The sequence below is a fragment of the Rhopalosiphum maidis genome, chromosome 2 (assembly GCF_003676215.2).
Source record: "Rhopalosiphum maidis isolate BTI-1 chromosome 2, ASM367621v3, whole genome shotgun sequence".
Lineage (NCBI taxonomy): Eukaryota > Metazoa > Arthropoda > Insecta > Hemiptera > Aphididae > Rhopalosiphum > Rhopalosiphum maidis.
In genome coordinates, this window is record NC_040878.1 from 66491668 (window position 1) to 66519153 (window position 27486).

The window sequence follows — 27486 nt, forward strand, 5'->3', positions numbered from 1 at the left end:
TTATTTCGGATATATGGATATAATACGAAATTGATAAAAAATATAAATTAACATGAAATACATTTGAAAACTAAAAATACTATAAATTATAAAACGATATAAAAAGGTATAAGTAAAAACGGTATATTTAATTTTTAAATCCTAAAATATTATAGATATAGTTACTTTTTAAGAGAAATGTAGTTCAAACTCTGAATAAAGTAATAATTTTTAATAGTATATTTATTCATTTTAATTAAATTTAAAAATGTAGTAGCATGTACATAATATTTAATTATATTTAATTTTAAAACATATTTCATGTAATAGCAGTATATATAAGTTACCTACTAAGTGAGTTGGTATGATACGTTAATAAAAAATATGTTAAGTTTAAACGGATAATAAATGCTGACTCAGTATATATTTTGTTTTTCATCATATAAACATTACAAATATCACCTCGGTAATTCTAAGAAATATCATTCAAATTCGGATTTAGACGAAAATAATAATAATAATAATAATTTATCGAACAACATTTGACATTCGTGCATAATGCCTTACCGTTATATAGTAATAGTGTTATCTTAATATAATTAAGCGAATGCCAAGTAATGAATATGAAATATTAACACTTAATAAGCAATCTACCACAAATTTAAAATCTAATTTGAATGATAAATATACGCAATTAATACCTGTTACCTTGATTATTGATTAAGATTTTAAGAAGTACATAGGTAAGCTAAATGTTGTTAACGAAATATACAATTTATAATTAATTTAGATTTAGAAGTAATGCTTTCTGCTACAATTAACAATACAAATTATTCATCCCTACTGCCCAACCGGACCGATTCAAATTAGTCAAGAAATTAATTTGATATCTGCTATATTTTACCTTCTTAAGTTTCGAAAATTGAAACAAAATTATCCAAAATTAGAAGTGATATACTTAGTATTAAATGGTTAAATTAAAACCTATTTTAGGGTTATTAACTAATTCCTAAAAAAGAAAAAAGAATAATTAGTAAAAATTCGATTGTAAATAAATTTGGTGAATAACTCAAATCTTATAAAAAATTAACAGAATGCATACCTATCTAAATTGATCAAATGTCGTTGTTGTTACATAAGGTCTGTCAAACAGTAGCTTAGCAACCTAACCAATATATTACAATACATATCTACAACTGTAGTATGATGTAATCTGTGCTTAACGTTAACCTAATTAGACAGGTACTTAGAAACTACTTATGAAGATATAAATTGGGTACCTATGTAATAAGACTACGATGCCAACATAGGCAACAACTAACAAATAATGAAATAATCCGCCTCGGTGACTTGGTAACTAGGTAAATAGTAGGTAAGTAAACTATAGGATCCAGAAAGAAGGACAGGTACCTAGTACCTACACAATTCAGTTCCTTATCATTCGTAGTGTTTTAATCGAATTGATAATGTCCATATCACAATATCACATTATGAAGTTTATAATATTTAATAATAATATGATTTTGTAACGTTAGAACTTTGAACTTTGAAAGTTGATTTATGTATTTGGTACGATCGTATGAACTCTAAATAACCGTAATAATAATAAGTCCGTATACATTCTCAAAAATCTCCACATTTGACGTCGTTCGTTTTCTATAACCACGTTTATTGTTGTAACCGCATAGCAAACACATGACGTTACTATCGTTGATAGCGGAGCTGAATGATAATGAATAATAATGATTATTGATATGATGACCGATGGATATACATTATACACTAGTCAGTAGTTCAGTACTCAATAGAATATTCGATCCATATTCAGTTAATTAGTTTCATCATGGTACTAGAGTTGTAATTACATTATTCACTTACGAAGTAGTCTCGCCGGTCTTGTTGACTCGGCATTAAAAAATTCTAATTTCGTGAGTATAAGATTTGTGTAGTGTTATGGTTTTTAATAATTATTGAATGCTTTTATTGTTTATTTTTATTTTTTTGTTGTACAGGTGATTAGGTGTTGAGACGATGCCCAACAGTGGCACTGCATCCGCTGATTCACTGCCTAATGTGGCTGCTCATCTACCCTCAATATTTATGTCCCTGCGCACTAAACTTCCGTCTCATGTACTAGCCATTCGGCCCTGGTCACTGAGTGCATCAATAATACCAACTTTATTAGGCTGCACTATAGCTCAGAAATTAAATTCCAACATAGAATTTAGTTTTCTGACACTGCTGTTGACTCTACTAACGGTTGCTTTGGTTCATGGAGCTGGAAATGTGGTGAATACCTACTATGATTATGTCCGTGGTATTGATGGCCGTAATAGCGATGACCGAACACTGGTAGATAGAATTTTGTCTGAGAATGAAGTTGAAAGATTAGGTGCTATATTATACTTTTTGAGTTTTGTTACATTCTTTTGGCTTGCCATTATATCTCAAGCAAAAATGGGTCATCTGGCTGCTGCCTATTTATGGGGTTTGAGCATTTCATTTTTATATACCGGTGGATTTGGTTTCAAATATATTGCTCTTGGAGACTTAATATTCTTAATACTGTTTGGACCTGCATCAGTTTTATTTGCTTATTTATCACATACGGGTCAACTTAATTTGGAACCTATATATTATGCTATACCGTTAGCATTAAACACTGAAGCTATATTACATAGTAACAATACAAGAGATTTAGAAAGTGACAGGAAAGCTGGTATTGTTACATTAGCAATATTAATAGGCCGAACAGCTTCAATAATTTTTTATGGATTTCTTCTATTTACTCCGTATATTATGTTTGTTGTTCTATCAGTGAGATGTTCTAAATGGTTTTTATTGCCATTAATTACAATGAGCTATGCATTTAAAATAGAAAGAGAGTTTAGAGATGGTATAAATATTCAATCTGTACCTAAACGAACTGCTAATTTAAATTGTATTTTTGGAATTTTATATATATTGGCAGTAATGGCTGCTGATAAATCAAATTTGCCATTTAATATTAATTGAGATACTAATATTTAAAAGTTATGGCTATTAGTATCGAATGTTCTTACAGTAGGTTGCGATGGTCCTAACAACGTTCCTTAGGGTGTATAGTTATTACTTATTATGCATCGAGACCATTATTCTGAATTTTTTTTTTTATTGTAACAGTTTTATACTTTTTAATCTATAAGTAATAAATTAATGTATTAAAAATGAATGTTTAAAGAAATGTTAAAGCTACACATACATTTTATGTAGTTGATAAAAACTTTTACTAAAATATCCAGCTCATTTGGCTGAAATGTACTGAATATTCTATTTTAATTACAATTTTTGTTACTTTGCTTAATAGAAATCTTTATTGTACAAACACACCTAAGTTATAACATTAGAATACTGGTTATTATTATATATATATTTTTTTTTTTTTTACAATACCATAAATATGTGAAATTTAAGTATCACAAATTGTTGTTTTTTATTTAACAAATAAATATTATATAATCAATGTGATAAATCAAGATATAGAGTTCAATGTTATCAATTTATCATTGATTTATTATTATAGTATGTGATCTTTTATTTAATTTTAGCAAAATTATTTTTATCTCCTTTTACTAATATATATTTATATACAATATACATTTACACTAAACAGTGTGATGTAATTTGGTAATAAAACAAAATTATATTTATTATTATACTGTATACAGTCATTAAGTACTTATTGCTTAAGATTCTTATGCAAATTCGGCTGGTTTTGTCTAGTATTAACATTTATTGATCCCATATAATATATGTATAATTATTATTTATGTATATAAATTACAATATCGTGTAATTAATATGATTTATTATTAATATAATATAAAAAATGCTATACATTGCACTGTTTTTAAATTTAAGAAGAATAAAATTCAAGTATATAAAATATTAAAAATCAAAGTCTTCCTTGAATAAAAATAAAAATGTATATGATGTTGTATAATATTAGTATAATATACTGAATTTTAAAATTTTGTAAATAATTGATCAACCGAACAATCAATTCTATAATATATTATGATTTATGATAATTTATAATATTGGATTCTTTTTAATTATTATTATTAATTTTGTTTTTGACCAAAGTAATCTGTTAATATATAGATTTAAAATTGGCCATACAATATTTTATTAGATTTTAAATACAAATTTAAAAAATATGTAAACAATTATTTTAAGTTTATTCATTGATTAAATGATGTAATTGTTAATATCTAAAGAACCAAGCATGTAGTACTTAAGAAATACATATTTATTGTTAGGTGATTCAAATGTTGTTATTAATATTAAGATAGTAAGATGTATTATTTGTCAAAAAATATTAAATAATGTAACAAACGCTTACACTTTACAGCATTTCATATAAATATATAATAATATGTAGACAAACACAATCAAAAATTAAATATTTTTTTAAGATTATGATCTGTAAAATTATTTAACTAGCTTACACAAAATGCAAAGTGATTCAAATAACCCTACCAAATATGATAGTGCTAATACCTTATAAAATAAAATTCAAAAAAAGGTATTTTTTTTACAATTATTGTCTATTTCCTATCAAGAAAAACAATATTGGCTTGTGTATGTAAGTTGTATACTTGTGTAATAGAATAGTATAAAATACTATAATACCACACAAATCATGTATCCATTGTCCACCAGTAATTGGTGGATTTACTGAGTAATCTGTTTAATATAAAATATTAATTATTGCAAAAACTTAATTTTTGAAAATATTTTTTTAGTTTTAAAACATTTTTAGATTCTGATATTTTCATTCTGTATTGATTTTAAAAGTGATGTGTTTTGTGTGTGTTTGTCTGTGTAAATACTCAATAACAAATAAGTTATTGCTAAAATGCTTTAATTTTCAACTTTGAGAGTGGTTTAGAATAGAAATTTATCTAGACATCTAGTTTTTACTTTGAAAAGGTTTGAATTAAAAACGTACAGTACTTTTTTTCATAATCCGGAAAAACAAATAAAAATTAAAAGAAAAGTGTAATTTTTATGCTTAATCATATTTTGACTAAATTTATATCATTATTTTGTTGTAATTTAAAAACAAATAACCATAAAAACTTGAAAATTTCACCAAATCTTTATAATATAATTTTCAAAATTTTTTACTTAAGTTATTTATAGACAATTTAAATTTAAAAAAAAAATTATAAATGCCAAATATTATTTCTATTAAAATAATCCATCGATAGAAATTATTAAAATTTAATTTAAAGCTCTTCATAAGTTGATAATTCCTTAGTTCAAAAATTTGGGAAATCTTTAGTCATAATATTTTTTTATAAACATTTAAATTTATTATTGATTAATTTTACCTATTATGTATTTATGCTATGAATCTATTTTAATTGTTGTACAATATTTACAGGAAGATTTTATTGAATTTTGAGATTTGTAAGTTGATATAATATGGTACAAATGTTAAATATTGTATATTATTGTAGTATTTAAATACAAATATTATAACTACAATAATTTTAGATAAAATTATAATCAACCTAGCTTAGGTTATATTAATACTAATAAAATAAATTATTAAATACTTTAACAACTATATTGAAAAACATTTAATGAAATAAATGTACATGTTACATATAAGTAGGTACTATGTAATATAGTCCACCAGGCTGTATCTGATCAAAATCGTTATTTGTTTAATATAATGATGATATTATAAAATTGAATTCAAATTTAATACACCCTCAATAGAAACACACTCAGACACTCTACACCTAATGTATAGTGAATCGGTACCATTGCTGATAGAGTAAATTACATATTTTATATTATACTATACAATCAATGGTGGTAGGTATCTAGCTGCAAACATTTTTTTTCTTCCAACTATTTTGAAAAATACCGAGGATTTTTGATTTTGATCTATTTTTAAACATTTGAGTAATTATTCTTACTTATTTTCTTAATACTAATTGTATACATAATATTCATCTATTGATTTTTGTCAACTATTTTTTTTTTTAGTGTCAAGTACCTCAAGTTTAACAATGCAATAAATTACGCATAATTAAATGTTTTTCTAAAGTATAATATTATTAATATTATTTATCATTTTTGTCTCATCTATAGTTTTATAGATCCATTATTTTAATTTCTAAACATTTCTACGTATAATAACAACAATGATTTAATACAAAGGCCAAGTATTCGTGTAGCTTGACAATAATATTTCTGAATTGACTGTATTTAATAGGTATATAAATTTATAAAAATTGTTTTGGCTATATAGAACCTGTATAAATATCGATATAGTATTTAATATTTATTTTTATTTATTTTAGTAAGTAATAAGCATATCTTAATTTGTTGTACTTACATAGATAAAAATAAATAAATTGACAAGAAAAATATACCTTTTAGTATTATTGCCTATATTAAGCCCCTTAAAAAGAGCCTACTTATAATCTCTTTTAGCAATTTATTTTTTTTTTTTTAAAGAAACTAATAATTTAGATTTATATAGTATTTATACTATACATTCTATACATGTTAACATATACTTAATATCCTTGCTTTTCGGCTATACTTACTTTTGCGAAAAATGCAATAATGAAAAACAGCAAAAGTAAGAATCGGTTCACTATTTCGAACAAGCGTCAAGCACATCGAAAATTGTTAGAAGATTGTCACAATCGATATTATTACTTTATTATTAATTGATTCATTACTTTCACAAAAAAGCAATTTAAAATGTTACATTAATTTTTTTCTTCTTTTAATTCTAGATAAATATATTTAATTTTCTTGTAATTATATAAATAAAATTAATTATTATTAATTTAAAATAAAATCCATTATTATAAAAAATCATCTATTTACTATTGTAATATTTGCGGCCTTTAAAAACTTCTATTCGCTTAGTGTGGCCTAGTCTTCCCAAAAAATTAGACAACTCTACTATATAGCTTAGATAGTTAAAATAAAATATAGTCAATAGGATACACTATACAGATAACAACATTTGTGTCTTAGTTTTGAAGTTTATTCACTCATACCAGTCGTATCTTGTTTGAAAATGTTGATGTACCACTGTTAATTATAGCAATTATTCTCGTACAGAGGCGTGTTTACGACGTTTGTGTGGACAGATGTCGTAAATTGATCCGTCTCCGTGATATTTTTTTATATCCTAAATATGATTAAATATTTAAATCTAATAACTTACTGTATTAGCTTTTAATAAGAATATGATTTCATAATATTGTGATTCCTATAGTCATATAGACAAATTATTGTAAATTCACAATCCCACAATTTCAAAACCAGAAATATAAGGACTAAGGCGTAGGCTAGGCAATGCGGTTTATGACGGTGGGTCGGTGGACATATGGATACTGGACACTCACACTTACCAATGGTTCACCTAAAAAATTTAATAAATTTGTAATAGTTCACTATTCAACGAAAGAAGTGAGTAGCAAAAATATTAGCTTACACTAATTCAAAAATTGCCTATTAAATACTTCTTAAAAATGTTTCTCCATTTTTAATTAAAAAACCGTGTTATGCTTTTTTTTTTTAAATATTTTATATATTTAAACTTATAATGAAGCTATTTATATTATACTATATTAGTAGTTGATTTTTTGTTAGCAATATACAGTCTTATAAAAGATGCTTTTTAAAAGTAATCAATTATAAAAGAACTACAGTTACTTTTTTTAAAATATGTAGATACTTGAAATACTTGAATAGTCGGTAAAAATAAGTATTTGAGTACAACGTATTATGTACACATAGATACTTCAAAAAAGTATTTATAGTCTTATAGATACGTACTTTTAAAATATATAAATAAAATTGATTGGTATCTTACAAATTAACAAAATAATTTTTTTTATTGCATTTTCATATCTTGTAGACCATATTACAAATAAAAATAATAGTTCTAGAATTATATTATATTTTTTAATGGATTATAGAATATAAATTATATTTTATGATTTAAATCACACATCCAATTCCCAATTTTTTAAATTTGTTTTTTAACGTGATTAAATTGGAAATACAAAATATACTTACATACTAAAATGAAAAAGTATTTAAAACACGAACCTGAGTACCTAATTAAAAAGTATTTGAAATTTTGAATACTTTAACTCAAGTACTTTACAAGATTTATACAATGGTACCTATAGGTGGAAATGTTGACAAAAACATTGCATATTTTTGATATATTATTTATTAATTTAATGGTATAATGTAAATTGTATAGCTTGTGTTGCAATATTGCTATTCTCTAGGTTCATGGTCAAAACGTGTGTTTTGCATGCATAATTTGATGGCACTTTAAAAAAAAGCCGGTCGAACTTATTTTGGAAGCTATGGTTGAAAAACTTCAAAATGTTCAATATTTTTTAAAAATTGTGTTTTTGAATTTAAAATACAAAAAATTTAAGTTTTTAGATTTTTTTTTTTGAAATGTTTATATTTATATGCTCAACATTTTGGTGGAATTAGAATTTGCCTATCGTACTTACTTTTTATGTTATTGTTAATAAACCTGCATATAAAATTGAATTATAATGTTATTTCAAATATTTGCATACTTGAGAAACTCAAAATTGATCTTTTTGACTTTGTTTTTCATTCAATAAGTAATATGTCTATTTAACTTAAAAAACCTAAAATATTTTGTATATTTTACCTTTTTTAGATAATGATAAATGATAATATCGGAAATACTTAAAATTGGTCGTTCTATTTAGGATCTTAAGTATCTATTTACTAATTTAATATTTTATTAATTAATGATTTCTTTAGAATACAATTATAAAATATATCAAAAATTATTAATAATTAATATTTTTTTTTATGTTATACAATTTAATGATATTGGTATCATATTATTTTTGTTTAAATATTTAAATATTATAAAGGCCAAAATATTGTTATTTATGGTGTACGACTGTACGAGACTATTCAAGGTTTGTCATTTGTGTATTATCTCACATTTGAGTATTGAACGTACCGTACTGTGTGTGTAGTGTGTGCCATATACATGAATAGTTACGTGGCTTACGTCATAGAAAACATTAAAATAACAGATAATAACAATTAATAATAATATTTTGAAACGATTTGTTTATGTCATTTGTAAGCATAATTTTAGATCGATTTGTTCTTTATTAGCGTCTATCTAGACATCTGTTTTTATTAGTTTGTGAGTTAGTAACAAAAAATTTGAACTGATAGCACCTGAGCCGTGCCGTATGTATGTTGTCAAACGAACGACAATATCGTAGTTGTACGTTTTTCTTCCATGCTACTTTTCATCAGCTGTTTTCTTATTAATTTAATTTTCCATCCCATGCCCACCAGACGTCCACAATTGAAATACATAGCGATACCATATTATTATTATTTTCTCCAGCGATCAACACCCGCAGCACTGAGCACAGGCTACCAAGCCCCCCGCCGGCCACTGCCAGCAACATTCTGGTTTTCGCGTCCGTCTTGTGTTTATCTCCGTCATTCGTCTCGTGGTGCTGGTAGCTGTTTGTTACTAATCATTTTTTTTTTTTGTCATTTTATTTTTTTAAATTCACTACCATCGTATACTCCGTTCAAGCTTATCGTACTTTCCGTGAACAAACAGTTATTTGTGGTTTATATCGTTTTTATTACACATTTGCGATTTATTAATTCGTTTGAGAACGTGCGAACGCCGCAGACCGAAATGCAGCTGCCGAGTTCGTCGAGTACAATATTCGTTTGATAACAAGGAAACGAGAACACGGATAACGTCTGGAATCCTTCTGTCGTAATTTACTCTGATCATGTTGCTGAAACGAAATTTGAGCAGTGCGTTAACCATCGGACTAGGAATAGCAACAGTTGCTGCTAAATCAGGTAAAATTCTCTATATTATTATTATTTTTACTGTTTCAAGTGTCGATTTACCCAGGTTTATCAATATTTCGCTATGTGGTTGTTATCTGTATAAGAATAGACTTTACAGCCATATACTAATAATTTTAATATACACTTAATCTCATTCTGGTTCTCATCATATAAGTAATAGTTATAAAATCTTTATACACTTATCAGTAGACATCTAATATATCTACCACAAGTGATTTTAAAATGATTTTTTACAATAATATGTATTATATTTGAATCATTGGTGTGCAGCTTGTGCACTGATATTTTTAATCCATTTAAATTGATTTAGATAACCATATGTCACAACTGCAATTAGATACACATATTATATAGCAAATTTAGTTACCTAATATTAAGAAAGGCATACAAAATTGTTTTGTTATTTATTCTTGATTTTCCTTGAGTAAAATATAACCATAAATAGTCTATATATTATATATACCATTATTTTAGTTCTACAATTTAATTAACTAAAAACAATTAAATTCATTTACAATAACATAATATTATCATATTACTACATTAAAAATATATTTAGCTTGTATTTAGTGCATACTTAGGTAGGTATCTACCCTGTGTTAGGTAACATATGTACTTATATAATTTTGCTATTTTTATATTATTTCAAATAAATATGCATCTACATAATTATTTAATGATACATTGATTTAATTTTTATTATATTATGGCAGTGTAGTATTTAAACTATCACAACATTTAATATGAAATGATAAGGAAAAAATGAAGTCTAAAATCATGTAGTTCTTAAAATAATTTAAAATCATAATAACTGAAGGGATTAATGTTAATTACCTAACTAAAATAAATAACATTTTTTGAACGAATATAATATGCCTGATACCTTCTAATATAATCTATATGTTAAAAATTCTTAAAACTTCTAACATTATATATTTTTTTAAATAACTTGAGTTATTAATATATTATTTTATTTTGAATTATGTACACTAAAATATTATAAGCCTTAAAAAATCAAATATATGAGTACATTTAATACAGTTTAATTTTTAATTTTTTGATTCATTATTATTCAATAATAATATCTATGAAAAAACAAATAGTTAATACTTACCTACTTTTAAATAATTATATTTTTATTACCTTCATTTATATTTTATTATTGTTTGTTAACAATAATATTTTAGATACTTTTATATAATATGCCAGCGATTCCCAAACTTTTTTAGTTCACGTCACCCTAAAAATTAAAAAAAAATAATTGTGCCTCCCATAAAAAATTAAATTACAAATTTGTAGTATTTAAATATACAAACATTTTTATTTTTATGACAATATGAGTTAACAGTAAATTTTACCACGCGGCTCACGCCTCTCCTGCCAAAAGCTCGCGCCTCCCTTGGGAGACACGCCTCACAGTTTGGGGATCGCTGCAATATCCTATCTAAGGTAGATACTGATAAACCCTTATCTATGTATGTTTAATAGAAATATTGATCATGTGTCAATTATTATTGTAAAAAAATATCAATTTTTTTTTATTTAATATTAGGTATCTAAATAATTAAGGTTTTATATGATATGTCTAATAAGTAGAATTGTAAGTAAATTAAAATTTGAATTGATTGACTGCCACCAGATTGCATTATGTTTTCAATTCCAAATACCAATAATAATATTATAATCTATCAAATGATTACCGTGTAAATTAAATAAAATAGCCTATAATATCCGAGGTTCTATATAAAATATAATTGACTGTGTGTGTTTCAATTTACATTGTTTATTCATAGTTCCATTAAGAGTAAATTATGTCCTTATCATTTTGGTGCAAATTATGAACGTTAGAAGTGTGCCTTATACAATACTAATAGGCATTTATGTAAAGTAGGCTTTAATAACTGAAAATTTAAATTGCCTAAATTACTTTTATAATTTTTATAACTATTTATTTTATACATAAGCGTTATGAGAAATCATAATTGATTTGTCTTATCTTATTTTGTAGTAACTATTGTGATTAATATTTAAATAATCATAAAATAAGTGTTTAATAGGAGTAATACTTGTTGATATTAGATATTAATACATACATATTACTGGTTAAATTATGATTATTTCAGCTCTTAATATTATAGAATATAATACATATATTACTTCTTTTTATTTTATTCATGTAACATAGAAGGTTTTTAAGTTTTATAACTAACTGTATTTCTCCTGAGTTGACAATGTTAAGAAAATAGGGACTACCACCCCAAACATTTTTATCCATTAAACTTTTGCCCTTCTAAACTTGCGTAACTGTCCCAGCAGTCATAAATTATGTTTTATTTGAAGCTATTGAGATCTCACCCCCCAAGAAATGTCATTTAGTTTTGGAAGTAGGGAGCATACTATGTGCTGTAGACTGTACGCCAACTATAAAATGTACTTCCCCCTGTATGTTAATCTCTGAATCAATAGGACCCTTTTGTGGATATATATATATAAGTGTATGTGTGTATTAGATCAATTTTTTTTCCTTAAGAATGACTAATCTATTGTATATGAGAATCTGATATATTTATATTTTACTTTCGTTCTTAAAAATATAAGAGTAAACTGAATGTAACTATGTAACTGTAATATTAAATCATATGGTAATTAGTAAACACCTTGAAAATATTATTTTTATTTATATATTAGAAATTCTAATCTTATATTATTATGCCTTATACTTTGTTTATATTTATTTAAATACTGACTAATCTTAAAGTAAAAATATTCAAATAGTTTTATAAAAATTAATTCTAATAAATTATAATTTTCTCATCCTTATGCATGAATCATATTTTTAATTATATTTAAGATATATAAAACATATTTAATTTAATAAATTATTTGCTTTTGTTTTCAATCATGCATTTTAGTAGGTATTTATCAAATTTTTAATATCTGAATTTGGTCTGCATTTAATGTAATTACCAAAGTTATCTAGTTCTTATATTATATATATTATTCATGCTGGAATACAAAATGTTTTACCATATTTTTTCCATATTATTGAAATATCCATGGTAAATGTGTTAAAGTAGTATTAATATATCTAGTATCTGCCTATTATTATTCAAAAATTAAAACTAATAGATAAAAATAATAAAGATCAGTGATAGATACATTACTTATGTATTCACAGAAACATACCTATATTCAAATGGTATAATTGGTTTTAATCCCGGGTTTAATGTATTTTAAATAAATGGTTTGAATTAAATTTAATCTCAAAGAGTTTAACAGTAGATCTGGTGCTCTTCATCTATTAAGATCAAAAATACTGTATATTAATTATATACAAATAAATAGGACCTTATTTTATTGATACCTTTAAAGATTTTTCATTATACTTACTTATTAAATTACGTTGTATGTTATATTTGTATTTTTGTATTCCTAGTTATTACTATTTTATGTCTAAAATTGAATTTACCTATATTATGTATTTAAGTATTCAGTATTGATTTCAGTTGTGAACATATTTATTTTTATAATTAGCATAGGTATTTATTTATAAAAAAATAATGTTATCTTTCATCAATTACAGCTGTTATAGGTAGCGTTATGTAGGTATATATTTAAAATTGTAATAAGTAGTAAAACAAAATTATGTATTATTGTCTATTTTCACTTATAATAAATACGATTGTTTTGTATATTTATAGGTATAATATATGGTTATATTATTGTAATTTAATCGGGGTTTGCTTATCTTGAAAAACGACGTTATTGTTTCGTTGTCTTTGTACAAAATATTATATTCTTCTCGCGTACACAGACGTTTCCTTACTATATAGTGTGGCGTTTGAACATACAGATCGACGTAGATACGTTTCTTATGTAAACGGATCATTATACTTGCAGTAATAACTTATAGGGTTTCTTTCGTATTTGAGATATTCGTTCCAATAAACTAGTAGATATAGAATGTGAAACATAATAATATGTACCAGATATCTACACTAATACAGTAATACCAATAAGTAGTAACTTCGAAATAAACACACCCGGAATTGGGACTGATAGATACTTGCATATTAATAATACGTTCTTATAACATGTAACATTTGCATAGGTATTATATTCTTTTGGAATTATTTTAGAACAATTTAAATAAGGTACACATTTAACCACACTGATTACAGATTCGAAAATAAAATTTAAATGTTTTGCATATTGATGATTAAATTATTTTGTTAATTTAGTTTCAATTTCAATTTTTACAACTTTATTTTAAATTTTATGAGAGTAAGCAAATTAAAAAAAATTACATTTTAATTCGCAACTATTATTTTCAACATAATGTTAATTTTCAAAAATTAAAATTTTTTATTTTTTGTAAAATTAATTTATTGTTAACAGTCCTACGTCCCTATATCTAATGTTTTTGTTTTTTTCCTAAAATGATCTCTTATTTGCCTTGTTGGAAAAAACATTGGAAATTGTTATTTGTGTTAATATAATATATTTATTTATATATATTTATTGAATTATTGATAATATTCATATTCATAAAGCGATTCCGATCCCCGCGAGATGTTATTATGTATTATCTAAGTAGTTGTAGCCTTGTAGGTACTAGGTACGTGCAAATTGTTATGCTGCATGGCAGCAATAACGGTTTTTTTGTTATTGTTGACATTCGATAGTCAGTTTAATTATATTATTATTTTTTAATAATTATACTATACATTTGGACGGCAGACTCGCGTATTATGGGTCCGACTGCGGTTGGAAGGATTTTTTGGATATGTGATTTGAACGTGTGGCGCCGAACGACGTTTTTTTTTTTTTAACGAGTTGTCGGAGTCTGCGGTGTCGGGTACGGAGCAGCAGCACAACACCACTGCAACCGACGATGGTGTCCTTGACCCTCCCCTCAGGCAACGCACACCCGGCCCTTGGTGGCGGACGTGGTTTCTCCGCCGCCGCTGCTGCGTGTAATAATAATAATAATAATAATAACCGTCGTATCGTGTATAGTATAATATTATATGTACGTGCACACGCACCGTGTACGTCAGACGTAAATCGCGTCGAGGTGTTGGGCGGTTCACGCCTACCACGCGCGTCCGTCACGACTCCGCGGGGCTAATAATATGTAATGTATCATTATGTATGCGCGATAATAGTAATAATAATAATAAAAGGAAATATTATGGTAAAAAAATGTACGATTTAGATCTCGGAATTTATGAGAAACGATTAGCATCCGTCCGTCGGACGACGACTTCCGCGCCCTAAAGTCACTTCGTCGTTGTGTGTAGGCATGAGTCCTGTCTGCGGTGAACATCGCTCACCCACGCACGTTTTCACGTACAGACAACCGCCAATCTCCGCCGCGGGACTGGCGCGCAAAAATCGTTGTTACCTGCAGATAACAAATATACATCATACTATTATTATTATATAGATCCACGAAAACTCATTGTGCGATATCTGCTATATAGTTAAAAAAAATATTAATAAAATACACATATATACGTGAAATCGTTTGCAAAATGTCTAAGAACCCATGGATCTGTAATGTTTTTATTTTATGTATATGGCATATTATACAATTATAGTGAGTAGTCAGTAAGCACTTGAAATCATTCGGAGAGATGATTAACAATAATTAAGAACTCGCGCCGGGTTGTTCTCCCGAGTTATTGGCACTCCCAGCACAATGATGGTAATCATAACAATTTATTAGTGGTTAATGGTTATATTTTATAATATATGCAATGGCAGTCGGCGTTGTTGATGTAGTCGTCATTGTACATTTCGAATTTAATTCCACGACTCATGTACAGTGTACAGGCATATGATACACAAGAAATAGAGTTTATAGATGACCATCTGTAAAACATGTATACTGTACATGCAGGTGTTGAACAACACGATTTATGGGTTCACGTTTATTTTTATATTTTTTAAACGTCTACAATTAATGTACAATGGGTTTAATAAGTGTCAAAACCCAAAGCGTTTGTAATGACAGATTGTTGCAGGCGGCTATTGTATACGCGTTGTTACAGCTAAATAGTAATAATATAACACTCTCCTACATACATTTTATAATAATAATATAAGTATGTAACGACGTCAGCGCAGCTAAAGTATAATAGTATTTAATAAATCTACACTCATAAATCAATCGACGAAGAAGATAATCAATAATCGTTTTGATAAACGAACGTAATTATATGAATGTGTGTAATTATATAGTATTAAATAAATGCGTATATTGGTTATCTAAATATTGAATTCTGGTTGTTTTTATACAGTTTGATATTTTTTTCTTTAATATAGAAAATTCTCAATTTTATTCTTCTTTAATAACGTTTCACGTTTCGCACGATAACACAAATTATATTTGTTGGTTGTTATGCTTAGAGGAATATAGACACGCAAATTCAGAATACGGACATGTGTCACACGTGCATTGAAATATTTCACACTTTTAAAATCCGACGGTCGCGTTTTGCTTGCGAAAATATAATATGCCTCGTTAACGACAACAGTACAAGGCTGTTAGTGAATAATTCCATATGGGGTATGTTTCATGTGTGTGTGTGTGTGTGTGTGTGACTGAACGTAAGAAAAGTATATACGGCTAGGATAGAATCTTATATTCTCATCGACGGAGACATAATATATACCGTATGCGTTTTATTTATCCGCGATACCACGCAGTTAAGTTCTTCGAGACGGCGGCGGCTGCGCGATCCTTGAGAAATCCGGATTCACAGAGACCAGATCAAATCAGTTTTGCCATAAAAAAAAATTGAAATAAGAAGAAGAAGTAGGTTTATATATATATTTATATATTATAAGTAAAACGAAGCCGTACAAATCCTTTTGTGCATACAAAGTCATTGCGTGACAATGTGAGAATTGTTCCGAACGAGTATTATTATTTTTTTTATATATATACACATATATTATATAGATACACGTTGTATGCCTACACGGCTACACGTATATGATGTTATGTGTTTTTTTATTTATTTCTTTTACTCACCCCTCCCCTTCTTCCGGCTGTCGCGTGGTCCGTGGATCTTTTATACCGATCGTAATATACTGTGAAGACATTTATATGCGTACGTGAATATAATATATACGTGATACGAGCGCGATAGATGTGGTATCTGATAATGGGAGGAAAACGCCTGCAATGACATACACACACGCACAAAACATTTATGTGTCTATGGCTCGCCGCGATACGTGTGTGTACGCACACCGCGCGGGATTAGGCCGACCGCCGTTAAATAATTGTTGATGCCGGAGAGAAGAAAAGAGAAGACGAATGTGTAAGTTTGTGCCAGATGGTCTGAGAAAATATACCATATATACTCGCGGTATATAATAGGTACGTAGAAAACCGGTCGGCCACACGTTTGTCTCGTTATGGTCAACTAACCGTTTGCGTAAACTGCTGCCGGGTATTAAATTTGATAAAAACTAAACGTTTAATGTAACATTTTGTTACAGTTCGTCTTTATTATTATTATTATTATTTTTAAACTTAGCCTCCAGCAAATACTCGAAAACATCTCCAATACAAGATTCCGTATCTTGTAATTGCACGTCATATATATATATATATATATATATTGTATTATTATATCATATGTATATATAAAAAAAAACAAATACTTTTATTTATTTGTGCGTGTGTGGTACGACACCATCGTGTTTCGAACGTGCTTACGACAATTATTGGTGAGATAGCTGACCCAGAAAACCCGTTGTTTATAATAAAATTGAGGTGTCGGCAAATACGTGATTTTTTTCCTCTTCCGTTGCCTTGTATTTGGTATAAATTGGATTATAAAGGTTTGCTCTGGTAATATATAGGGTCATCGTACAGAATAGTTGTGTTATATACCTACATTATTTAATAGGTATGAACATTGAAGGTTTTTTCTTTGACAAAGAATCGGTTCGTGATCGTTAGCCAAATACGTGACTTTTTCAACGTATTCGGGATAATTTTGGAACATTTTCAAAAAAAAAAAGACACACACAGCGTAATCCTTATGAAGTCGTAACTTAGGTTTTCAATTTTAGAATCTCTATTTTTACTATGATATTCTGTTAATCTCTGAAAGTAGGTATTTTTTCAACATAGTGTTTATTTCATATTTATAGGTACCTACTTGTTCCTAAAGCGTTGATAGATTTCATAAAAATAAAATATTTACTTGTGACTGTCATCACCTTTTGGAACAGTAAAAATGCATTTATTTTCATCTGTGAGGCTCAATTTTTGACGTAAAGTGGATTTAGTTGGTACTTTAAGGGATCAAAAGTAAAAAGTAATTTTCAAAATTATCGTGATAAATTTTAAAAATATCTGTTTTTTTATATTTATATACGTTTTTAATTTTTTCTATTTTTTTGTACAAAGTATTTACGGTATAGTTATGTCTTTTAAATAAAATAAAAAAACTGTTAAGCGTTTAGCAGCCATATGCATAATTTTTTTTATAGAATTCAAAAATAAAATTTTGACGAAATCAGATATTAAAACAAATATGAACTATTTTGGTTATGTTGTTGTAATTCTAATAATATAATTTTTATAGACTTAAAACATTTTGTTACTATGTATATTGTTATTTAATATACCTATAACCTATAAATAATACAATTTTCAAAATATTAAGATTAGCTGTAAAATATTTATACCATGAACCTATATCATATCGTTTTACGCAGTTTGTCGGTAACAACTCACTTAATGTAATATATGTAATATGTAAAATAAATTAAACTTATTAAAATAATAGAAAAATATAAATTATTATAAAAATATATACTTAGAAATATAGGCTGTTAAACCGTTTTTGCTCAGAATTGTTTTTCATATGCAATGATTTATTATCAAATTTAAATTTAATACATTAATTTATGTAATTATGTAATTATCTGTTAAGTAATATATCTAAATACCACCTCTATTAAACACCAGACCATCTTCTCCAAATTTTAAATTGGGTATGTTTTTAAGGTGCTGAAAACTAATAGTATATTTATGGTAGTAGGGTCCAAGGGTATCAAGAACCAAAAGGCAAAAATTAATAAAGAAATATTGAAGATACTGAATTATAATATGCACAGATATTGTAGATATTTTTTATACAAAAGACTTTGAGAAAATGCTTTTCTGTGAATACCAATTACTATTATTTAGTATTTTAAACTGATTAATTTATTGTTTTTTTACCGTAAACACACAATTACATTTTAAAATCATTTATCTATTTGTGAAAAATATTAAAAGTTTAATTTTGTAATGGTCTTGGTCTAAATCATGTTTTGTATTCTGTAAATTGAGTATTAGCACAATTTTTTTATTGGATAGTAAACATTAACATTCTATAGGTACTTTTGAAATTGGGTGGCGAATATCGACCGATAAACTCTTAGTACTATAACACAAATACACAATACGTATTTCTTTAGTTGTAATTGGATTTTCCTTCAATTTTCAACACTAATTTCATGTCTTTTTACAAAAAATATCCTTTATAATGATATTTCAATGACAATGAAACGGAGTTTGATGAGAACATATTCGGTAGTTTGTTGGACAAAGCGTGACCGTAAACTAGCGTTTTTCCATCGAAAAAAAAAACATCAAAATAAATTACCAAGACGCTGATGTACCGAGACTTCTCGAAAGAAGATGGCAGGTATTGTATTTTTGATAATGTACTCACACCTGGTCGTATATAGTATCCTATTGTCTGATAAAATACAGGTGTCGTTGACACTGTGAGTTCTACACATACCTACGCGATTCTGTGAGCCACTATATTGAATTTATCACGTTTCTGCATTTTTAATGGTTTCGATGGTATTTTGGAATTTTATTTTGGTTTAAGATAAATATTGAAGAAATTTATACTACTATGCAAATATATCGTTCAATTGTTTATACTATACGTTATACTAAACGAAATATAAAAATATTTTCTTGATAAAAAAAAATACTTATGCGTAGGTAATATATTTAACTTTATCTCATAATGTATGATATCATGTTATGTACGTATTCACTAAAATTACAAACAAAAATTTCTATTCATATAAATACCTATTATTGTTGATATTTTATTTCTGTAAATTGTGACAAATTTTGTTTTTAAAACATACTAAATTTTTACATACTATAATTTTTTTTGTAAGAAAAAATATTAAATTATAAAATACATATAATATAGATTGCCTGAATAATATATGGTATCACTTATACCTTTCTAGCTAGTAGCTATATATTCTTGCTGTTTTATAATGTCCCTTATTACTAAGATTTAAATTAATAATGGCGTTGTATAAATATATTTAAACCTATAAAACAGTCGATAACATTTTATTAAACGGTGTTAACAAATCTCATTTTGTATAGATTATCAATTAACATGATAAAAATCAAAAAAAAACTTTTCTTAGTAATTTTATTTTTGTTGTTGGATAATAAAGATAGTATTATGTAATAAATATTATTTTATTTTCAGTTTTTATCATAATGATTTATGATAGTATTGGTGTGTATAATTCACTCATATAATATGTACCTTTTATATTTTGTAAATATTAACGATTATCTTAGAATTATTATTAGTCATTACTCATTACTCATTAGGTACAAGTAATCTATAAACTAAAATAAATAAATAAATATATAATTATTAAATAAAGGAAATCAAAATGAATTGCAAAGTAATATATTTTTATTATCTTTAAATCGGTCGAAGAATAATTTTTCATTAAATAAAATATCAGACAATATTGTTAGTTATTTAGTTTCATTTTTCCAATTTGCTGATTTAAAATTCATTTTTATACTTCTATTGAAAAGGACAAAATGTTACTTTCAAGCTAAAAGTTTAGGTACAAAATAACGAAACGCCAAGTAAACTCGACCGAGGTCGTGTACGAGTATATTATAATATTTAAAGTATTAAAAAATAAACCGTATTTTTGAACCAATGGGAATAGTTTTAATTGTTGTTGTGTCGGGCGGTTTGTCGTTGGGCAAAAAACGTGACGATTCGCTTGAATATTATTTTAAATCGGTACGTGCGTACCCGGCCGGGTTGTTATATTAGGACTTCTCGGATAAACTGTGTGAACACTGGTGGAACATGTGTGCAGCGTTTACCCACCGACGAGGGGTGTTGCATGACGTTCCTTAAACAGGTACCGAACGCTTATTATTGTCGGAATAATAATACAATAATATAGTATAATATATTATAATAAATATAATAATAATAAGGGTACTTTGTGCGCAGCGTAGCATCGTCGGCGTGGTGCACATGTGTTGTGCCGGTGGTGCTGGTCGCGTACCCCGAGAGGGGTCGTTCGAGAGAAAGACGTGGTTGTGTGTATATATTGTGTGCGCGCGGTCCCGTCCTCGTTGCCTCGCCCGTCGAACGTGATTCCGATGCACGAAAACAGATTTGTTGTGCGTGCGGACGGTGAACGTAAGACGAAGAGAGAAACGGTGCGAACGAGTGAGCGAGCGAGACGTATTATATTATACAAAAACGAAACCGGTCGCGTCGGTCGGTGCAGCTGCTGCCGCCGCCGCCGCTGTCACCCGTTGACGACCGTCGTGGTGTTGCATGTGTTTGAGCGGGCCCAGTGTTTTGTTGTGGTGGAGGCGGGGGCAGGGGCAGGGTTCGACGCAACAAATCACGCGGCGGACGTGAAGGGACGTGGCGGGGGCGATCGCGTTCCTCGCCCGTGTGTGTGTGTGCGCGCGCGCGCGCGCTCTTTTCTCGTAAGCCGCTGTCCGCGGGTGTATGCGGCGGGGAGGTGGTCAGAGCGAACCGGTGCGCGTCGGGAGAGAACGGTGTCGGTATTTGGCCGTGTAACGCGGGCGATTGTTTCTCGGACACCCGACACCTTTGCCACCACGGTCCACGGATCGGAATTTATTCCTCGGCCGGGGGAGATTCGACGCCTCCGACGTGTGACGGCGACGACGACGGCGTGTCCAGCCATCGCGTGTCGGCGTGCCGTAAAATAATAACATACGATATTAATATTAATATTATTATTATTATTATTTTTGTTATTGCAGTATGATAATATAAAGTATTTTAATATCACGGTTTTATTATAATGCGACGACGATCGTACTATAGTAATCCGACACCCCTTAGAAACCGGACGGCCACTCCCGTCCGAATACGTTATTATAATATTATATTATTATTAATAATAATATTATTTTTTATGTGGAATGACTAGCGCGGGCACGTGTAGTGTGTAGTATTTTCGGAGATCGAATGTATTGTTGTCAAACGTGCCACTATTTAATAATAATATTGTATTTGGGTCGAAACATTTTCTGGAGTTTAATGATTGACTGTGATTTACTATAATAATAGTATATAATGTGTAATATAGTATTTTTTTTTTAGGTGTATAATTCATTTAAACCGTTTTTCAATTCGGCTTGGCGTGTGTCCATTATTATAAGGAAGCGAAATGTACTTAAAGATTTAAAACCCGTATATTATATTTTAGGCCAATTATAAGTCGACATTAAAACAAAACGTTCAAGTCTCTACGGTATATTATTTTCTTTGAAAACCCAGTGGATCCCATAGACACACCCGAAATTATGTTTTATGTACTGGAGCCTCGAAAGTAATAAAATCGTAAACGCCTAAACGGCAGGTAACGAAAAACCCATCAGTTTTAATTAGTCTTTAGGAATAAAAAAAGTTACTCGCTCACTCTCGCATCATCCACTGAGAATGACTCCTACGTGTTTATAATAATATAATATCAGAGCGACAATGCGGGCATTCAAGTCTCTCTCTCTTTCTCCTTTTCTCTCCCTCATGCGATTTATAACCGATTAATAATTAAATGTCTCGGTAACACCATTATGCCGCCCACTGGCACATAAATCATAAATTATGTAAATGACTGTATAAAATATTCATATTATATGAATAACACGTATTCATATTTTTCTGACATGAGTTTTTAAATGGTTTTTTTTAGGTGTGACAGATTTAGTTGCATTGTTGTAATATCTCGTAGTATGGCTCTGTGAGGTTTGAAATCGCTTATCTTAGTGTGTATACGTATATAGACGGACCAGGTTTTTATTATTCAACGTTTTTATGTAAAAGGGGTTAGTTGGATTGACCCAAACGCATACACTGCGTATCCATTTTGAATTTTATATATATAGCACTGTCGTAGTCGTTGTTGTTGGTTAACAGCTCTTTGTGTCTGATTTTTACCTGCACTCTCTTTACCTTCTTTTATGATGTTTAATATTTATAAGGCTATGCAACAGGTGTTTTTTATTATTATTATTTTCAAAGTAGGGGAAGGATTTGAATAGGATATTTTAATCCCTATAGCCACCTATACTAAAAACGATTTCTCATCGTTCAGAGTTTACTACTCGTAATATTTTCAAAGTTTTGGATATATAAGATGGTTATATCTTATGACTCAATGTTTCTCATCCTTTGTATTATGGCTCTCTATTAAAATATTTCATACTTTGCGACACAAAATTAAAACAGAAAAATAATGGGTTATCTTAATTGGTAATGTAAAATAAAGAACAAATATAATATAAAAATAATGATAAATACCGATAACAGATAACTTATTTTTAATCACTTTAGAAATTATATTAAATACTTATTCATTTTTGTAAATCATGAAAAAAATGTTTGTACATTTTGTGTTATTTAATTTACTTCGTGACACATATGAAATTATCTGGCGACACATCAGTGAGTCGCAACACACTGGTTGAGAAACATTATCTTGTATACTATAAATAATTAGACGATATGTTTTTTTTAATTTCTTATGAAACTATAAACTACTTAGGTGGGAATAATAAAGGTTAAAAAACGAACTTGGATAAAAAATTAATGTATCATATTTTATTTATTGTCTATATAACGGAATGAATGTCCAGATGAATTTTAATGAAAATATCTGGGCTACCGGTTTTCATTAGTCTTTGTTCAACAAATGGCGCCGACACTGTACGATTTTTTAATTTTTTCTTTGATCGTCTCATATTTTTTTTTGTTTTTTTTAACACATTAATTTGTTTGGTACTTAATTGAATTAGAATTTGAACACTTGCAGATTTTTTTACAAATATTTATTTACAAATTAATTATGAATGAACTATTGTAAATAAATCTTTAATTTAACAACATGACATTTAATGAAAAGGAACATTTAACATGTATTTTATCAGCTGTTTAAATTTAAATATCTTAAAAATATCTTTTTTAAATTTTAGTCCATGGATTGACGTGTTATTGCGAACATCAATGTCCAGACGGCCAGACAAACGGAACATGTGTAACTTCTCGCTATTCTCAATGCTTTAGCGCTGTGCATGAGGAAGTAAACGAAGAAACCGGTGAATATGAACCAATAGTATCTTATGGTTGTCTTGCAGCTGGTGAACAAGGCTTCTTACAAGTAAATATTTTTAAAATTTGCTGTGTATACTTTTATACAAAATACTGTTTTATATAAATGTTATATTCTAATTTATTTATTTTTCTAGTGCAAAGGTGGCAATTCTTTATATGGTCTAGCTATTCAGTGTTGCAACTCAGATATGTGCAACAAAGATATAAGACCCATGTACATACCACATAGTACAACAACAGTACCACCCAAAGTTCATATTAATTCTGTACCTTACATTGCATTTATGTTGTCAATGATTATCTGTCTCCTAGTATCTGCAATCATCATAGGTTGGATATACCTTAGGTATAGAAGAAGGGAGAAAAATCGGCTATATGCTTTAGCATCCACCGACAGCTATATATCGGGCAACAGCAATTTGTTGCAAACACTTATTGGCCATTCATCTGGTTCTGGTTCTGGGATTCCATTACTTGTAAGTACCAATGTGTGATTACAATAAAACACTAAATACTATTAAAAAAAATATTACTATTTAGGTTCAAAGAACAATTGCCAAACAAATACGAATAGAGCGACAAATTGGGGAAGGTAGATTTGGTAAAGTATGTTTAGCTAATTGGAGAGGTGAACATGTAGCTGTGAAAATTTTTACTACTATTAATGATCAGAGTTGGCTACGAGAAACAGAAATATATCAAACTGTTTTACTTAGACACGAGAACATTTTAGGTAAATTATAAAATAATATTATTGATTTTGATTGTTTAAACTCAATATGTTATTCAAAAAAATTTAAGGTTTTATCGCAGCTGATTTAAAAGTCAGTGCCGGAGGTGCTCAGATGATGTTGATTACAGAATATCATAAACGTGGTTCCTTACATGATTTTTTGAAAGAGAATACTATTGATACCGCTCAACTAGTTGTTATGGCACGATCAATAGCTAGTGGCTTGGCACATTTACATGAGCCAATTAATGGTACTCACGGCAAGCCATGTATTGCCCATAGAGATATTAAATCAAGAAACATTTTGGTCAAGACTGATGGAGAGTGTTGTATTGCTGATTTTGCTTTAGCTGTCCGATATGATAGGTAGTTATCTATTTTATATAATATTTATCTTGAACCCATAATAATTAATACATTTTATACAATTTTAGTCGAAGAAATGAAATTGACATTGCTCCCAATTCAAGAGTAGGTACAAGACGTTATATGGCTCCTGAAGTAGTCAATGATACTATTGATGTAACTTCATTTAGTGCATTTAAATCTGCTGATATGTATTCAACAAGTTTAGTGTTTTGGGAGTTGTGTAGGCAAGTATTTTAATAATTTTACTCATACTATAATTTAAAATTATTTAATTTTACTAATCTAAAATTATACTCAATTTTTCTAATTTACAGAAGGAGCAGACAAAGTTGGCCTGTTGGAGGATCACCTATGCTTCAAGCTGACGAATATATGTTGCCTTACGCTAATTTGGTTGGCTCTGACCCTTCAGTGGAAGACATGCGCTTAGTATTAATAATACAAGGGGCTAGACCAGATATACCTATTCGATGGAAGTGTGATAATGTGAGTATAAAAATAATATAAATGTTATTTGTTTTTTTGTTTTACTTAATTAATTGTATTTCAGAGGTTGAGAGTGATATCAGAAATCATACAAGAATGTTGGCATCAAAATCCAAATGTAAGATTGCCAGCATTGAGAGTTATGAAGACACTGCGAAAACTCGAGGATAGTGAAACCTTGGAAAACGGAATTCATCATGTATAATACAGGATGAATTTAATGTTGCAGCCATAAAAGCTGAAATGTAGGATTTTATAATTTTGCCCAAGACTGTGTAGATAGAATTAAATTTAATATTACTAAATTGCTATTGTCAACTTTAAATGAACAACAATTTTACTATTTTTTTGTCAGCTGATCTACTTAACATTTAGCTTATAGATGTGTGCCATTAATGTTTTATAGCAATGTAAATATTTTTTTATCTATAAGATTATTTTTGTTTTTTTTTTTATATTTCTGGTATATAGTAGAAATTGACTTTACAGTCTAATATAAATTTCAATAAGCATTTTTTTATTTGTTTTAACTATGATTTTTTTTTATTAAATTTGTTCTAACCATTATACACTGTTTACAGTGTATAATAGTGTGTTTAAACTACTTTCTCATAATTTTATTTTATAATCATTTCAATCTTAAAACAATTTCTATTGTACACACATGTCTTTGATTTAATGGTTTTTCATTTTATATACAATAAAATTAGAATTTAATTTTCAATATTTTCCTATATTCACTAAAATGACATGTACATCTCTGTATGACTAATTGTGCGGTTAAAGATAGTATCTAAATATGTAACCGATTCAAATTAGTTAATTATATAATTTCTATAATTTTATGATATATATTAATTATAATTATAATACAATATAGTTATATATTATAGATTATTTTTTTTACTATGTACATTAAACAATCATTGTTATTTATTTACTGCATTATAATATTTTGTTAATATAATTGTTTTTATTCTAAATGTATACTTACCTAGTAGATTACAAGTCAACTTATAAAGTTTATGTATAAATGTATACAATATATTTACCTATAATTTATTTTTGATAGTAACGTTTGTGTTTTTAAGACTAAATCATTTTTTAAACTGCAACATGTTGCTCGTAAAAGACTTGTAAAAATGTCTTGTTTTATATAATTATAAATAAACTGTGTATACCTTTTATATTGTCATGTTTATTTATAATCATAAATTATGTTAAATTGCAATCTAAAATATTTTTATGATGAAGATTTGACTATGCACTACGCCTATGGTTTAGAGATTTATTGTGTATTTTCAATAATATCTGCTTAATTATGGTTAAATTTTGAACATTTTAAATGTAAAAGTATAAATTAATAAGACTTCTAATGATCCTAAAATGTCACACATTTTATTTGTTTTAAGGATAATCTTTCTTCTAAAAATGTTATGCCAGTATTGAATATTGCGGAATATAACAATTAATTTTTAGTAAAATTATAAAATAAACTAA

At 27.8% G+C, this 27486-nt stretch overlaps 2 protein-coding genes across 2 annotated transcripts; both read left to right on the forward strand.

The window, feature by feature from the left end:
• Positions 1–1722: 1722 nt before the first annotated feature.
• Positions 1723–3570, forward strand: LOC113553124 (ubiA prenyltransferase domain-containing protein 1 homolog). Its single transcript, XM_026956289.1, has 2 exons — positions 1723–1907; positions 1992–3570. Exon 2 carries the CDS (start codon positions 2011–2013, stop codon positions 2992–2994), a length of 984 nt encoding a protein of 327 aa, XP_026812090.1. The 5' UTR covers positions 1723–1907; positions 1992–2010; the 3' UTR covers positions 2995–3570.
• Positions 3571–9462: 5892 nt separating this feature from the next.
• LOC113553055 (bone morphogenetic protein receptor type-1B-like) lies at positions 9463–26926 on the forward strand. Its single transcript, XM_026956180.2, has 8 exons — positions 9463–9912; positions 24260–24444; positions 24533–24874; positions 24939–25131; positions 25200–25497; positions 25566–25724; positions 25815–25986; positions 26051–26926. Exons 1-8 carry the CDS (start codon positions 9840–9842, stop codon positions 26189–26191), a joined length of 1563 nt encoding a protein of 520 aa, XP_026811981.1. The 5' UTR covers positions 9463–9839; the 3' UTR covers positions 26192–26926.
• Positions 26927–27486: the final 560 nt, after the last annotated feature.